This window comes from Misgurnus anguillicaudatus, chromosome 8, assembly GCF_027580225.2.
Source record: "Misgurnus anguillicaudatus chromosome 8, ASM2758022v2, whole genome shotgun sequence".
Classification (NCBI taxonomy): Eukaryota; Metazoa; Chordata; class Actinopteri; order Cypriniformes; family Cobitidae; genus Misgurnus; species Misgurnus anguillicaudatus.
Window position 1 is genome coordinate 18071125 of NC_073344.2, and position 15911 is coordinate 18087035.

The 15911-nt window shown below is 36.5% G+C and overlaps 1 protein-coding gene across 1 annotated transcript; it reads right to left on the reverse strand.

Annotated features, from left to right (window-relative positions):
- Positions 1 to 52: 52 nt before the first annotated feature.
- rbm19 (RNA binding motif protein 19) lies at positions 53 to 15688 on the reverse strand. Its single transcript, XM_073870409.1, has 25 exons — positions 15533 to 15688; positions 14732 to 14914; positions 14499 to 14618; positions 13392 to 13433; positions 11426 to 11666; positions 11027 to 11283; positions 10886 to 10945; positions 10655 to 10733; positions 10500 to 10571; positions 8988 to 9191; positions 8771 to 8901; positions 8569 to 8693; positions 8394 to 8490; positions 8191 to 8301; positions 7829 to 8029; positions 7643 to 7715; positions 5834 to 5985; positions 5467 to 5527; positions 4698 to 4777; positions 4508 to 4563; positions 3691 to 3810; positions 2860 to 2962; positions 2578 to 2698; positions 448 to 567; positions 53 to 266 (listed from the first exon to the last, which is right to left on the reverse strand). The coding sequence occupies exons 1-24, from the start codon at positions 15566 to 15568 to the stop codon at positions 485 to 487; spliced, it is 2808 nt and encodes a 935-aa protein (XP_073726510.1). The 5' UTR covers positions 15569 to 15688; the 3' UTR covers positions 53 to 266; positions 448 to 484.
- Between the last annotated feature and the right edge of the window lie 223 nt (positions 15689 to 15911).

Below are 15911 nucleotides of genomic sequence, written 5' to 3' on the forward strand. Positions count from 1 at the left end.
GTGAACTATTCCTTTAGCACAATAGACAAACCCAGTGTTGACAACTCTGGTGTCAAAATGAACATCAAAAATTTATTTTCCATCTACAATTTCAGAAACAAAAATTATAAACGTCAATCACCCCTCGGTGATAGTTGAACGTCACCATACCAAAGCATGAAATGTCTCTGCCCTCCGCAACGATTAAAAACAACGAAGGGAAACTTGGCCTTTGGGCGTCTTTTCGAAGGGCTCAGGCGCCGAGTTCACCTTCAACCGGAGTTGGTCTGTGGGGAGATGATGTATTTAATACATTGACAGCAATAACAGGGATGATATATGAGCATATAATAAAAAGCTAATTGGGAGCATCTGGGGCCAAAAGGAAGGAATCCTGAAGAGACTGTGAAGCAGCTGTTTAAGACGGAGCCATAATAGAGATAAATGGAGTTCAACTGGATGATTTACTCTGGTATTGATGCTTTAGGTGACTGACGGATGCTGTTCACTCCCCGTCCTCCGGCCCGACCTCCATCTGCTCCATGATTCCCTCCAAGATCTCAGCCTTTCTCCGTTTCTTAGGAGCATCTGACATGAGTAACGACATGAGAGATGAGATGAATTTGTGCAGGGATTTGTTTTCATCGCTTCAATTAAAAATGGAGATGAGATCCTCTGGAACCATAGCTAACTTACAAGCCACTTAAAATGTTAAAAGTTAAACGACACAAACTTTCCATTTGGAAGTTTATTAAGGCTGCAAGTTATTAGCAATCATCTCCTGTATTGAATATAAAAAATTAAATAATAATAATTAATGATAATAATAATAATAATAATATGATAGATCAAATAAATAAGGGATAATGTAGAGGCAGCAGGTTGTTATCGCAAAAATAACAGAGAACAACCATCTGCCTATACATTATCCCGTGTCTATTTACCTCATAAATAAGGTGAGGATCATTAAATATTGATTTGAAATATTTCTCATTTTTAACAAATGCAGACCTACTGCGAGGAAACCTGTTTATTTTTGGTTTTAGGATAAGACAAGACGTTCAAATGTCACAAAGACACTATTTGATTGAATCATTTGTAAATATAATGTTATATATGTTAAATAAAAGACATATTTATATGAAATTTTGTGTCATTAAACTGTACCCGTCAAAATAATTTGCAGCATTCGGGTTACAGTGTGTTATTTACCTGGGAATAACAAACCTGCAAATGTTGTGACTGGCCAATCAGAATAAGCATTCCAACGATCCATGTAATAAAACATTGTTAGCAATAAAAAAAACAATTACATGATGACATCATGCAAAAATGAAAATTATCTCATAATTGATACAATCTAAAGGAGAAAATCTAAAAGGTAAAGTCTGAAAGGAAACTCAGACAAATGCATATGCAATAAGGTCAGTTGCAAAATTTCACTGCGTGTCTTGACAAAAAAGTTTGCATTGGCACAAGCTGTTATAAAATATGGCCCTAAAGCTGCAATCTGTAACTTTTGCCTCTCTATCGCCATCTTCATTTAAAACATAATATTGCAGGTTACTTTACGTACTCATGTTTACTCGTATAAAAAAAATCACATTAAATCTGACCTTAAATCTTAAAGGATTAGTAAAAAATCCAGATAATTAACTCACCAACATGTCATCCAAAATGTTGTTGTCTGTCTTTGTTCAGTCGAGAAGAAATTATGTTTTTTTTAGGAAAACATTCAGGATTTTTCTCATTTTGATGGACTTTAATGGACCCCAACACTTAACAGTTTTAAAGGACTCTAAACGATCCCAAACGAGGCATAAGGGTCTTATCTAGCGAAACGATTGTCATTTTCGACAAGAAAAATAAAAAATATGCACTTTTAAACTGCAACTTCTCGTCTTCCTCCGGTCGTGTGTCGCGCAAGCATGACCTCACGCAATACGCCATCACGTCAAGAGGTCACGGATGACAAATGCAAAACATACGTCAGTGTTTACAAGTGTGTTGAAAGAGGACCGTTCCGACATTGTTGTATGTCGAATGATACTAATTAATGTTTTTGTGTCAGTTTATTGTTTAAATGGTCCGCAAATGTGCGTTTTATATATGTAGCACGTGACCTTTCCACGGCATAACGCAATTACGTAGGGTCGCGCTGGCTCGTCACACAACCGGAGGAAGAAGAGAAGTTGTGGTTTAAAAGTGCATTTTTTTCTTGCCAAAAATGACAATCGTTCATTTGAATCTGTAATTTTAAACTGCATTAAAACTGTTAAGTGTTGGGGTCCATTAAAGTCCATTAAAATGAGAAAAATCCTGGAATGTTTTCCTCAAAAAACATAATTTATTCTTGACTGAACAAAGAAAGACATCAACATTTTGGATGACATGGTGGTGAGTAAATTATCTAGATTTTTTTTAAGAAAACAGACTAATCATTTAACTTATAAATCATTATTATTTTTGAACACCGTTTATAGGTGCTTTATAACTGATATTGTCTTTTTTTATCCAAATTGCTAGTTGCAGCTTTAAGCTACTCCCAGAGTGTCTCTGCAAAAAATGACTAATTTTTATACATCTGAAAATGTTTACTGTGAAAGTGTTGAGCGGTTTTCCGTCGTAGATCGTCCACAGTCTCTTCTGCATCTGCCCACTCCAGCACCAGTCTCCTACCGTAAAGATGGGTACTGTGGCACAACGCTGTGAATGCTTTCTGTAAGAAACATACAAAACCAGACTTAAGCTTTTAGCTTCTGTTAGCATTAAAGCTGGTAAACTTTTGATGTACTGTAGAAAAGATCCCTGTCGACTGGTCACAGCAGAGAAGGTCGGACCTCCTGATAAGCAGGAGAGACAGAAGCCAGATGTACCCACCTTGGCATCCTGCTTAGTGAGGAAGTCAACGAAGCCAAAACCACGGTGGGCTCCACCAATCCCCTTCTTTGGCAGTCGGACCGTTTTCAGCTCTCCGAACGTACTGTTGATTAAACGCATCATTCAACACATCTGCACTTTAAACCTCTTACTATTTCACTGTAAAATATAAAAACACTATGAACAAATATTAATTTAAATGTGATATAAAAATCACACCTATTTTGAAATATACATTTGAGCAAATATTATTTAAATACATATTAAATGTAATCTAATTTAATATAAATAAAAGTGTCCCTATAGCTTAGTGGTGGAGCAGCGCAAAAGGTTGTAGGTTCAATCCCAGGTAACACACATAACTATAAAACGTATACCTTGTAATGCACTTTGCGTCGCTTTGGATAAAATGCATATTTTTATTATAAAGAATCAATATGAGCAGATATTGTGTGTTTTATATGGTAAAGAACGATTAAAGGCGGGGTGCATGATTTTTGAAAAACACTTTGGAAAAGGAAGTCGAGCTGACTACCAAAACACAATTGTAGCCAATCAGCAGTGAGGGGCGTTTACTAACCTACATCATTGCCTGGGTTGCGTATCTGTGGGGGGTCTATCAAAAGAAGGTCCAGATTCTATTGGGGTAGGGGCGTGTTTGTTTAAGTGATTTAAATATCAACATTGGCTTTCAGAGATCATGCACCCCCCCTTTAACCTTGCCAATCCGTTTCAAAATCAAGTCCTGATATATCCATAACTATACTGTTCGTACATAACATAGATATACTTTTAACTACCAATGTTTGTTAAATACAAAGTGACACTTACCAGAAGAGCTCTCTTACTTCCTTTACGGTGGCCTGGAATGGGATGTTTCGCACGAGGATCTTAGATGTTGTTTGTTTCCTTGAAGTCTGCTTTTTTCTTTTTGACTGTGCCACACCAGACCTGTGATCGTCACATGAGAACAACTGTTCATGTTTTTTGCTCAAGCGTGCCGCACAAGCCCTGAAAAGTGAAGCCAAAACGTCTCGATCGCCCCCCAGTGACCGGTCCCAGTATAGGTCATAAAGCCCGCCTCCCCATGTTATTCAATGGGACTTGAGACCAACTAAAAAAATTAATTACACTTCAATTATCTTTTTTCTGAAGCTGGTTTCTGTCATTTACTGTAGTTTTTATCACGCTGATGTAAATTCAAATGTTTGTTTTTAAAATAGGTTTGTGCTTAGTTAGTTATTTAATAATATAAAAACGGTGGTGTCACGTCATGATTGACAGCTGTGATATGGTGTAATATGCGCATTCTACGAGAGCGAGGGCGGGGTTTTGACTTCGCGCCTTCCCTTCCTGCTCCCTACTGTGCATGACTGGTCCCGAAATCGCTATTGCGCAGACTCAAGACCCAAGATGTCAGCGCCATATCGGGCAACTGGCGGCTTCACTTTTCACCAATTGGAGAGAGCGGACAGGCGTCGTCCATCTTTTTTACAGTCTATGGTTTTGCTTTAAAAAGATTTGTGTCTGAGACTAAACATACAATAATCAAATAAGCACTGGTGAAAACAATATGCATGCTGTATTCACTTATGTAATTATTAGACAGAAGTGCATTCAAGCAATACATTTTAAAACTCAGACTTACTTGATGGCTCTTTCTGATATTTTCAACTCAAGCTGATGTTCATCGACATTACAGTGCTGCAGGGAAAGTGGAAATAAAACCGTCAAAAGAAATGACTGAAGTAATTTCATCACATGAATATTTGTGCACAATAAATGTGTATAAATATTCAAATGAAAAAGCATCATTATACAAGCAGATGGTCATTTACCTGCAGCTGTCGCATGGCTTTCTGTGCTGCCTCTGGAGTTTTGTACTGCACAAAACCATAACCCATAGATAACAATTTACCTGAGAGAGAGAGACGGGCACACGAGAGTAAGATAAAATAACATCAAACATATGTATAATATATATATATAAATGCACACTGTAAATATAATTGAGGAGGTCAGATGCAAAACCCTCTATGTGCGTCTGACATGTTTTCTTGTAAATAAGGAGTTTGTGTTCAGTAATTTTTCTTTAATGGAAATGAAAAGGTTCTTAGTCTGTAATTGAAATGTCTTATTTCCACAAATGTCAATTTAGTAATTTCACTGTTATTTGACAAATTTGACTCTTTTTTTTTGACAAGATTTTATTGCAAAAACCTCCACTTCTAAAAAAATCTAATTCTATGGACAAGACAGATGCAAAATCACTAAAGACGCTACTAGAAACATTGCAAATGATGAAATGTAAAAATTAAGAAACAGAACCACACATTAGGGGGCGCTGTGATGCATGTGACATTCGGGTTGTATTCAGGTCCAAGTACTCACAAGGGACACAAGTTTCAATGTGATGCATGGTCGTTTAGCATACCATTGTTCATCCAGTTCATTTTATGTGCACTTAAGAGGACTTTGTTGAAAAAGTTATTAGATGAACATAAAATCTGCAGAAAGCATTCGGTTAATATCATTATCTCATTTTTGACAGAGGCGGCGTTTAGCGGCATTTACATCTAAGCTTCTCAACAGTAGATGAAATCAAACCTGTTTTATCTTTCTTCTTTGATACTGTACAAAGTTTCACCACACCACATTTAGAAAACAACTGTAAAGGAACAGAGCACAAGATTATACTACAATTAGTATTACAATTACAGTTGAGATTTCAAGATATTATCCTACTATATTAAATACAGCAGAAAAGAGAATGAATTACAAATTAAATTTTATGCCATCTGAAGATTTAGAAAATAACTCAATAGGTCTCATTTACGAAAATAGCTTTATAGGTAATTTCTCAGGTTCTCATGACAATTCTGCACAGTGTTGTCCACCACAATTCAAATTACAAGGAAATTAAATATTCTTCTGGAAAGTTTAAGTGCATTTTGAGTTTAATTCAGAGTCTTACCTCTCGTAATGTCTCCTCTGTGGTGCTAAAGTTAAGGTTTTTAATGAAGAGGGTTGCACCAGGCAAACTTTCCTCTTCATCATCATCCTCTTCTTCTTCTTCCTCCTCCTCCTCAGCTTTAATCTCAGCAGGAGCTTCTTTTATCACAGGTGCTGAGAGGGATGAAGTGATGATTAATAAATGAAAAGAATGAGAAATATCCCAGCAGTCCAGAATAGACAGTACTAGTATTCAAATATAATAGTGACATCAAGGTCAGTGAGATTTTAAATGGCTAACAGTAACATTTTCGATTTAGATTTTAAATAAATGTGGAAAGAAAAAGAAAGGAAGGTGTAAGGAAGGAATAAAAAAACGAAAGGGAAAAAAGAAACAAAGGAATGAAAAAATGACAGAAATGAACGAAACATACAAAGAAAAATAGGAAAATAGTAATAATGAAAAAAGGAATGGAAACAAACAAACAAACAAACAAACAAACGAATGAATAGGAAAGAAAGGAAAAGGAAAGGGAAAGAAAGAAATTAAAAAGAAAGATAAACAAACTAATGAAAAAGGAACGAAACGAATGAAAAAAGAAAGTTAAAGAAAGAAACAAACTAATTAAAAAAATGAATAGAACACAAAAGAAAGAAAGAACAAAAGAAAGAAGGAAAAAAGAAGGGGAAAGAAAAATAAATAAGTTAAAAAAGGAACAAAAAATGAAAAAGAAAGAAAGAAAGAAAGAAAGAAAGAAAGGGGAAGATAAACAAGAAAGAAAGAAAGAAAGAAAGAAAGAAAATGAAAAAAGGAGAAAAACGACAGAAAGAAAAGAAAAAGGGAAAGAAAGAAAGAAAAGAAAAAAGGGAAAGAAAGAAAAAAGAGAAAGAAAGAAAAGAAAAAAGAAGCGAGGAAGAGAAACAAAGAAAAAACAAACAATTGAAAAAGGAAGGGAACAAAAGAAAAAAATGAAAAAGGAAGGCAACAAAGAAAAAATGAAAAGGAAGGCAACAAAGAAAGAAATGAAAAAGAAAGGGAAAGTAAAAGGAAAAGAGAAAAAACAACGAAAGAAAGAAATGAAAAATGAAAGAAAAAAGGAAGGCAACAAAAGAAAGAAATGAAAAAAGGGAAAGATAAAGAAATAAATAAAAAGGAAGAAAAAAGAGAAAGAAGGAAAGAAAAGGAAAGGAAAGAAAAATGAAGGGAATGAAAGAAATAAATTAAAAAAGAAAGGAAAAGATAAAGGAAGAAAAAAAGGAGAAAGATAGAAAGAAAAAAGGAAGGAACGAAAGAAAAAAAGGCAATGAAAGAAAGAAATGAAAAAGAGGGAAAGATAAAGAAATAAAGGAAAGGAAGAAAAAAGAAAAAGAAGGAAAGGAAAGGAAAGGAAAGAAAAAAGGAAGGGAATGAAAGAAATAAATTAAAAAAGAAAGGAAAAGATAAAGTAAGAAAAAAGAGAAAGATAGAAAGGAAAAGAAAGAAAAAATGAAGGGACAAAAGAAAGAAATGAAAAAAGAAAGGAAAAGATAAAGGAAGAAAGAAAGAAAAAAAGAGAAAGAAAGAAAAAGAGAAAAAAGAAAGAAAGAAAGAAAGAAAGAAAGAAAGAAAGAAAGGAAAGGGAAAAAAAGAAATTAAAAAGAAAGGGAAAGAAAGATAGAAATGAAAAAGCAAGGAAAGGAAGGAAGGGAAACAAAGAAAAAAACTAACAAATGAAAAAGGAAGGGAACAAAAGAAAGAAATAAAAAACGAAAGCAAAAGAAAGGAAGCAGGGGAAAGAAAAAACAAAGAAGTTCAAAAAGTAAGGGAATGAAAAAGAAAGAACAGATTTACCTGCTTTAGGTGTTCTGGGAGTTGTAAAGACGGCTACAGGAGCCCACTCCAGATATAAGGGAACATGCTGGAACTACACATGCCTTTATATTATTTCAGCTTTTAGACAATAAAACAGCTAAAGATTCATCTGGATAACAAAAAACTCCTCTTATAGTAGAAAACAGCTCAGCATTCATCACTCACCTTCGTGTATGCAAGTTTCATGAAGGCCCGTTTGGCTTCACTGGGCTCCAGGAACTCCACTATAGCCGTGAGGCCAGACGGGGGCAGCAGAACTCTTCCCAGAGATCCGCAGGGCGAAAACAGACTCTCCAGATCTCCCACCTGAACACCTGAGGGCAAATTCTTCACCAGGATCACAGAGTTACTGCGCTGGCCGGCTGCCTACATTCAAAAAAAAAAAAATGCAGAAATATGGACAGTAAATATTAGTGGCAGGTTATCCTCCGTAATGTAAAGAGCATTCAAGTGAAAATATATCCTTGAGTATAATCTCAAAATGATTATTATCTCATAAAATAATTATATGTGGGACTAAAACACACCTGACTGAATGAGTCTAGAGAAACTCCATTATCCAGAAGAAATTGTCTGGTCTCCTGTACGATCTGCGTCTCTCCGAGGGCCATCCGCACGGCCAAACTGCCCTCCGACTCCTACAACATCAACACACATTCAATTTCACTCTCACTCACCTCTCTCTCTCTCTCTCTCTCAAACACAAGATGTTTGATTTTGTCCCACTCACGTGATCTAACACTTGGCTCTTGGTGGTGTTGTATTTTTGAGCGATAGCATCGGCAACCGCGCTCGTGCCCAGAAACAGCGCGTTCCAGTTATGAGCGCTGTACGTCAAACAGTAAACAAAGCATGAAATTTTACACTAAAGGTGACTCAGTAGAAGGGGAAGAAGGGCCGCTTACCTGCCGCTTGCTGCTTTGTCTTTGGCATCTTTCTGTCTCTTGTACGAGGAGCTGCCGGTTGCATTGGGACCTTGATCGGCTTTTTCCTTCCTCAGCCTGGAGGCCATGACGTGCAGTATCCGCCCCTGGAGGGTCCAAGCACTTGTTAGCATGCATGTGATGCAATACAGGCAGAAATATGGTGAAAGCAACAGATCTATACCTGGAATACGTGACCATCCAATTGAGACAAAGCCGAAACTGCATTTTCTGGTATCATATATGTCAGAAAGGCAAAGCCCTTTGGTTTCTTAGTCAGGCTGTCGATAGGAAAGTTCACCTCGGAAAGAGGACCTAATAGACACACACAAGAAGCAAAAAAATATTTAAGGTGTTCTGGTTGGTCTTTCAGCACATTGCATGTTAGTCATTTGACCCACCATGTTTGACGAAGAGTTCTTTCAGATCGTCTTCAGTGCATGTGTAGGGTAGATTCCTGACGAAGAGTCTTCCCGATTCGGCCACATCCTCCTCTTCCTCGTCATCCCTCAGCTCGCGGACAAAATTTTTCTCCTCGCTTACCTTCTCAGATCTTCGATTGTTTTTAAAGTTATTGGCTCTGAACACTTCGATGTAGCGCCCCCCTGTGGTACAAATAGATAATGCATGTTAAAAACCTAGAATAATCCTTATTTCTCTACTAGTATTAACTGTGATAAAAAAAAAGTGGGCATTGGATCCATTAAGTTGGCATTGCTAGAATCAGTTAAGCTATAAGCTCTTAAAGGTGTAGTTCAGCCAAAAAAGAAATTGACCCCATGGTTTACTCATGGTTTGCAATCATGTAAAAACGTTATAAGCCAGCAAACGCGGTAGGCTACTTTATTATTATATGAACTCTACACTTGGAATAAACTTTTTTATTATCCTATTACATCATCTGTAGTTTAGTAGACTATGCAGTAGCCTAATATTTGTATGAAATTGTGAAACATTACCTGGTCATTATCTTTGGAGTACTAGAGTGGGAAATTACGACAGTTGCAAGTATTCTCCAGCGGCTCTAGGGGTCGCTGTTTGACAAAAACGCCGAAATGCATAGAGCGGCTTTAAAGGTGAGTAAATCATGGGGTAATTTTAATTTTTGGCTGAACTATCCCTTTAATGGAGCTTTTCCATTGCATAGTACCCCACGGGTCAGGTCGGGTCAGCTCCCTTCACTTTGGCTTGGTTAGCTTTTCCATAAAGTTTAGGATCACTTCAGAGTGAGAGGGATTATAGGCGTGTTGGCATGCTATACGTTCAAATACATTCATTTATTTGTCAGTCCGCCACAAAATCAGAATTGCCCGCCACAAATAGATGTGCAAACATCGCGTTTACCACTACCTCTTTCTCAAATGACAGTTTTTGTACAAACACCCGTGACGTCAGTCGACGCGCTCCACTAAGTCGCGATGCGAATGTGCCGCCACATACTGCAAGTCTGGAAAACACTGGTATGGTGCTCCTGATTCTCAACCTGTGGATGTTTTTCACCACTAAAAAAGAAGTTTGGGAATACGGATGACAACAGGTTTGCTCCAGACTGCGCATGCACAAAGGTAATCTTGCATTTAGCATGATGCTCGTAACGATTCTCTCAGACCAATCAGTGATCTTCAGTGTTTTCACGTCACGTTTTAGTATCACCTCATCTTGCTTGGAAGCCAAACCGAGGTGGAAATAAAAAGGTTTAGAGTACTACGTACTGTAGCCAGTGGAAAAGCCCCCAAAAGTAAGCTGACCCGACCCAACCCGTGGGATTCTATGTAATGGAAAAGCACCATAAGTAACTTCAGTGATGGGTAAGGAATATTATCACTGGTTTATTTACAAAACAAACTCATTGACTTTATTGCCATTGGATGAGAAACTAAAATGAACTAGCTGATGTCAGAGTAAATCCTTACCCATGTAGTCTTTGTCAAGGCGTAGTGCTCTTTCGACCTCAGCCTCTGAACGCAGGTCCACATACACATAACCTTAACACAAGAAAAATCTACATCAATTAAACAGCACGTTTGGCACCTTTAAAACACCTTTAATAACAAATAATAGTTTGTACCTGAGTTACGTCCATCGCTGCCTTTGGCGAATCGAATGGCCACAGGTTTCAAAGGGATCATAAATTCTTTCACTTGTTGCTAGAAAAAAAAGTCAAATGTGCATATAACTGGCTCATCCAATTAGATTTCAGGGCTGGATTTATGTTAAATAACACAAACAATGTTCCATGTTGTTTTAAAACAAGAATGTAATTTTTCTTATTCTGTAATAAATTCTTGAAATCTCTCACCTCTTTAACGTTGAATGGGACACCTCGTAGCTTCACCGTGAATTCTGTGCTTGGCTCGATCTATAAACAAACAAAAAAAAACTTAAAATATGCAAACAATCCCGTATTAAACCGTATCACACAATCTTTTAACAAACTAACCTTGTTATGGGACACTGCTGTGCTTGTTTTGTCACCACTTTCATATGCGCTGTCTGTGTGCTGGATTGTGGACTCTTCTTCTTCCTCCTCCTCCTCCTCGTCGTCCTTCACTTCATCATCACTCTCCTCAGGCTTAGCACTGTCATCTTCATTTTCATCTTCTTTGGCTTCTTCTTCCATGTCTGATGCGGCCACAATTTTAGAGCGAAGATAATCCATGTCTGACAAACCTTTCTTCAATGCTTCTTTAGCATTATCTAGTAAAAACCACACAGAAGCAATGTTACCATCACCATTCACCACTGTATGTTGAAATAAGCAGCATCAACATTTTGTCCACAGAAGAAAGTGGCACCGGTTCGGAAGGTCATGCACTCTCCCTTCAAATTCGATTCTCACCTTGTTGTTCCTCTTCCTCAGCAGCATCATCTTCTTCATCCTCTGCATCACTTGGATTCTCAGACTCATCCGAGTCAAAGTTTAGGTAATCGTCACTAACAGCCACTTTCTTTTTCTTCTCCTTCTTCGCCTTTTCAGCAAGAACAGTTGCCGCTTCCACCGCATCATTGGCCCAGGTGGGCACCTGTGTGCGTTTTTGATGTACAGCGACGAACTCTTGGAAATCTTGATCTTCTTTAAGCTAAGGAGTACAGAAGACATATAAAATCATTATCTTTATAGCATGCGCGTATAATACACTGCAACAGTGACCGATTTAACATGCATGGTTTCAAATATTCTTTCATTTACATTTACTTTTATTCATTTGGCAAACACTTTTTTATTAAAGCGACTTAAAATTAAACTTACAAAAAACTTGCAATTCAATTTCTACATGGGGATTTTGGAAAAAGGTTACATTTGTATTTTAACTCATTCCCCGCCAGGCTTTCTTTAGTTGCCCACCAGCATTTTTTGTGATTTTCACAAAAGTTTCACAAAATGCCTTCCAGGAAAATGAAAGAACAAACCCTCGGCTTTTAAACAAATAATTAACAAACAAACAACACGGAAAAAAACATTTCATCCTATCTATATTTTTTTCTCTGCTTATAAACTCTTAAATACAGGTATTTAGTGATGTTACCAGTGACACCGAAGCTCCGAAGCGTGTATAAAAAAAACGAACCGATTTTCATTGAAGCTTTGTATCGAAGCTTGATTCGTTCTGCCAAAATCACGTGACCAATGACGTCCGAAGCTTCGTTTCACAGACACCCACGTGACTGCTTCGTTATCTGATTGAAGGTTTAGAATTGTGCGATGCGCGGCGCGCCCTCTTGGGTTGTATTGGAGTTTTGCATTACACGGAATCGATTACTTTATAGTGAATCTATGATATATATATATAGTAGTAAAAAGCCTTTTCTGCACCACTTAATACCATGATATATTTTTTAATTGGTTCACACTTTATACTTTTGAGACAAGGTCTATCCTTAATTTGTTATTTTTGTTTGGAGTACCATTCACATGAAATGGAACATGCTTTGGTCATGTATTTAATATATTGTTACATTTATTTATGAATCTATCCTTAATTTGTCAATCCATTAAGTTTTGCTTTTATAATTAAATTAATACGTTGTTTGGTTGTGGAACATGTTGTGAAACAGCACTTTCACCAGCTGAGGTCCTCATTGAGCTCCGATTTGAAAAGCTCCGAGTAATGAACCTTTTTCCGATACAATTGGGTTGAAAGCTTCACTGCTTCAAGAAAGCTTCACTTCGCCATCACTACAGGTATTTTTAGCAAAAAGTTGAAATAATTGCATTTTTGTGGAGGAATTTAGTTAGAGATCAGATTTAGAACGATTATCAAAAAATACACGGAGTTTAAAATTAGTAAATAATTTTTTGCTCTCTTTTTTTATAAATTGGGTAATTGGGCCATATAGTAAATAATGGCAGTATTACAAATTAACATAAAAACTCATCAGGAACACGTTTTTCATGCAAATGTTTTCTCTTAATTGACGAGATAACTTGTCAATGGCAGAGAAAGAGTTAAGATACTCAAATACAAATATAAAAGCTTTGAAAGTGACTGATTTAATACTGTTGTCATTGTTTGTGACTTTTTTTTATAAAGAAAATAAATTACATTTTTAACGTTATTGTCCAAGTGTGATTTAGTTCAGTTCAGTTCAGTTTATTAAAGTTGCATCTCATATCATATTTACATACAATGCAAGAGCAAAAATCTTAGTTCTACCACACCTTTTGACAAACAACAGTTACAAACATTAAAAGACAACCCTAAAACACACACACACACACACACACACACACACACACACACACACACACACACACACACACACACACACATAATTTATGCACTGCAGTTAATGTATGAACTTACATCTCCAAGAACATTCAAAGGTTTCTTCTTTTTCTTCTCCTTCTGTTGAGAATACAAGAATTAATGTGAGTGGTAAGGCCCCCCAAAAATATAGCAAAAGCTTCACGACCACCACCCCCATTTGTATATCACATATATTTAATAAAGCAGATTGTCTCTTTGCACAAAATTATCAACATTTATTAACCACTTTTTAAGAATCTCATGTGATTTAAAAGAACTACCATAAAATGTAATATTTTTATATTCTGGTGAAAGATGACATAAACATTCTTTACAAATATATTTAAACCCATAACACTACATACTTTCTGCATACTATTTACAAATATAATGCATTAAAGTGTGTAAAAGAAGCTACATAGTTCACAAATCTATTGCAATAAATTACATAAATATGTTTACAAAAAAATTATTTACTATAATGGAAAAAAAGTTTTATATACTTTATGTTATTAATAAGGAGGAAAAAAATCACATTTCAGAACAATTTGAATATTTTAATTACTTTATATTTTGATTTAGCCTAGCCAAGGCCCCATGCAGTACCGTTACAGCCCACTGGGGGGCCACGGTCCACAGTTAGGGAAGCACTGGACTATTCAATACTATTAATTACAAATATCACATCATAAATGTGACCCTGGATCACACAACCAGTCGTTAAGTCGGACGGGTATATTTGTAGCAAAGCCAAAAATACATATTATGGGTCAAATTTTTTATGCCAAAAATAATTAGGAAATTAAGTAAAGATTGTGTTTTATGAAGATATTTTGTAAATTTCCTACCACAAATATATCAAAACTTTATTTTTGAGAGTGAATGCAGTTGCTAAGGACTTTACTTAGAAAAAACTTTAAAAGCAATTTTCTTAATATTTTTGGCACCCTCAGATTCCAGATTTTCCATATTCCAGAATAGTTTTATCTCGCCCTATCCTAACAAGACAAACATCAACGGAAAGCTTATTATTATTATTTATTCAGCTTTCATGTGATGTATAAATCTCAATTTCAAAAAACTGACCCTTATGACTGGTTTTGTTGTCCAGGGTAATACATGTGGTATTTAATTTAGTGTAGACATTAATAAAGTGACAACAACCTTTTCATCTGTTTCTTCTTGTTTTTGTTCATCTTTGTCTTTGCTGGATGATGGTTGGCGTGTATGTTTGCTCCAGGGTCTGGCTTTGTTGGGGTCGCCAAAATCTGTGCAGAATTCCACCTAATTCAAAGGCACATTAAATAACATACGGGTGATGATCACAAATATACTTTATTAAACTTGATAAATGTATGAATGCTTTCCAAGTCCAAATGATCTGGCTGGTGACTTACGGTGACTCGTGATGTGTCCACAAAGCTCTTGTTGAAATGTTTCAGGGCCTTTTGGGCATCCTCTTCAGTCTTGAAACCCACAAAACCAAATTTGCGAAATTTCCCATCTTTGGTAAATTTAAGTGCACAATCTGTAAGTGTCCCGAAATCAGCAAACATCTTACGGAAGCGATCATCCTTCACCTGCAGACACAGCAGCAATACAGACTTTTAATAACGCAGTCGTACTATGAAGACATGACCAATATAAATAATGGCCCGCCTGTCTGGCTGAAAATAGAAATAAATAGTTTATATGCTGCAATAAAAACCATTACAGAAATTATAATGGACTTAATGGTTATAATGGGAAAATAAGCTGGTTGGCTGATTTCAGCTGGTCCCCCAGCCCCGTTTAAGATGGTGTAGCAGGTTGGTTTGAAAGGGGTTTTAGACAGTTTTAGCGGGTCTTATCTGATCAGACTGGCAGACCAGCTGGCCCACCATCTTAAACCAGCTTGACCAGGCTGCAAGCTTGGTTTACGATTCTCCTTCCAGCCTAGCAAACCTGGTTAAGCTGGTCTTCCAGTCTGGTGCAGCTGGTGGGTCAGCTAATCAGCGTTTTATTGATATGAAGTTAGTCAAAAACACGGTACTGCGGGGTATTTTAATAACACAATAATACTTAATACTTTTAACACTTTGTTGTTAGTGGATAAATAAAGTAAACCTATAAATAAACCACGGAGATAATGGTAGTACAATCATAAATTTATTTGACAATGGACTTGCATCCTGTTTAATATTATCGCAGATACTTACCCCATTTGGGAGATTCTTAACTATTAATCTCGACATTTATGCGATCTTCTGAATGCTTAATCCGGTGAAAAAACAATAAATTGCTTTATAAACAATAAAGCATGGTGCGCTTCAGCAAGTCGCCATCTTTACTGTATGACGTATGCAAGGTTAGTTATGGCGCTCTCTGGTGGACTTGATTGGAAGCATTGGTTGATGTCACGCGGAGCTGCGCAGAACAAATCGTCGTATGACATCAAACTACCGCGAGACTAATTCGCTCTCGCTGTACTTTAAAATCTGTATAAAATAAACATAAACCAATATTTTTGTGATTTTACCCATTTAAAATTAAACCATGCCAATTAGCCAAATTCTGTTTATATCTTAGGGGGAAAAT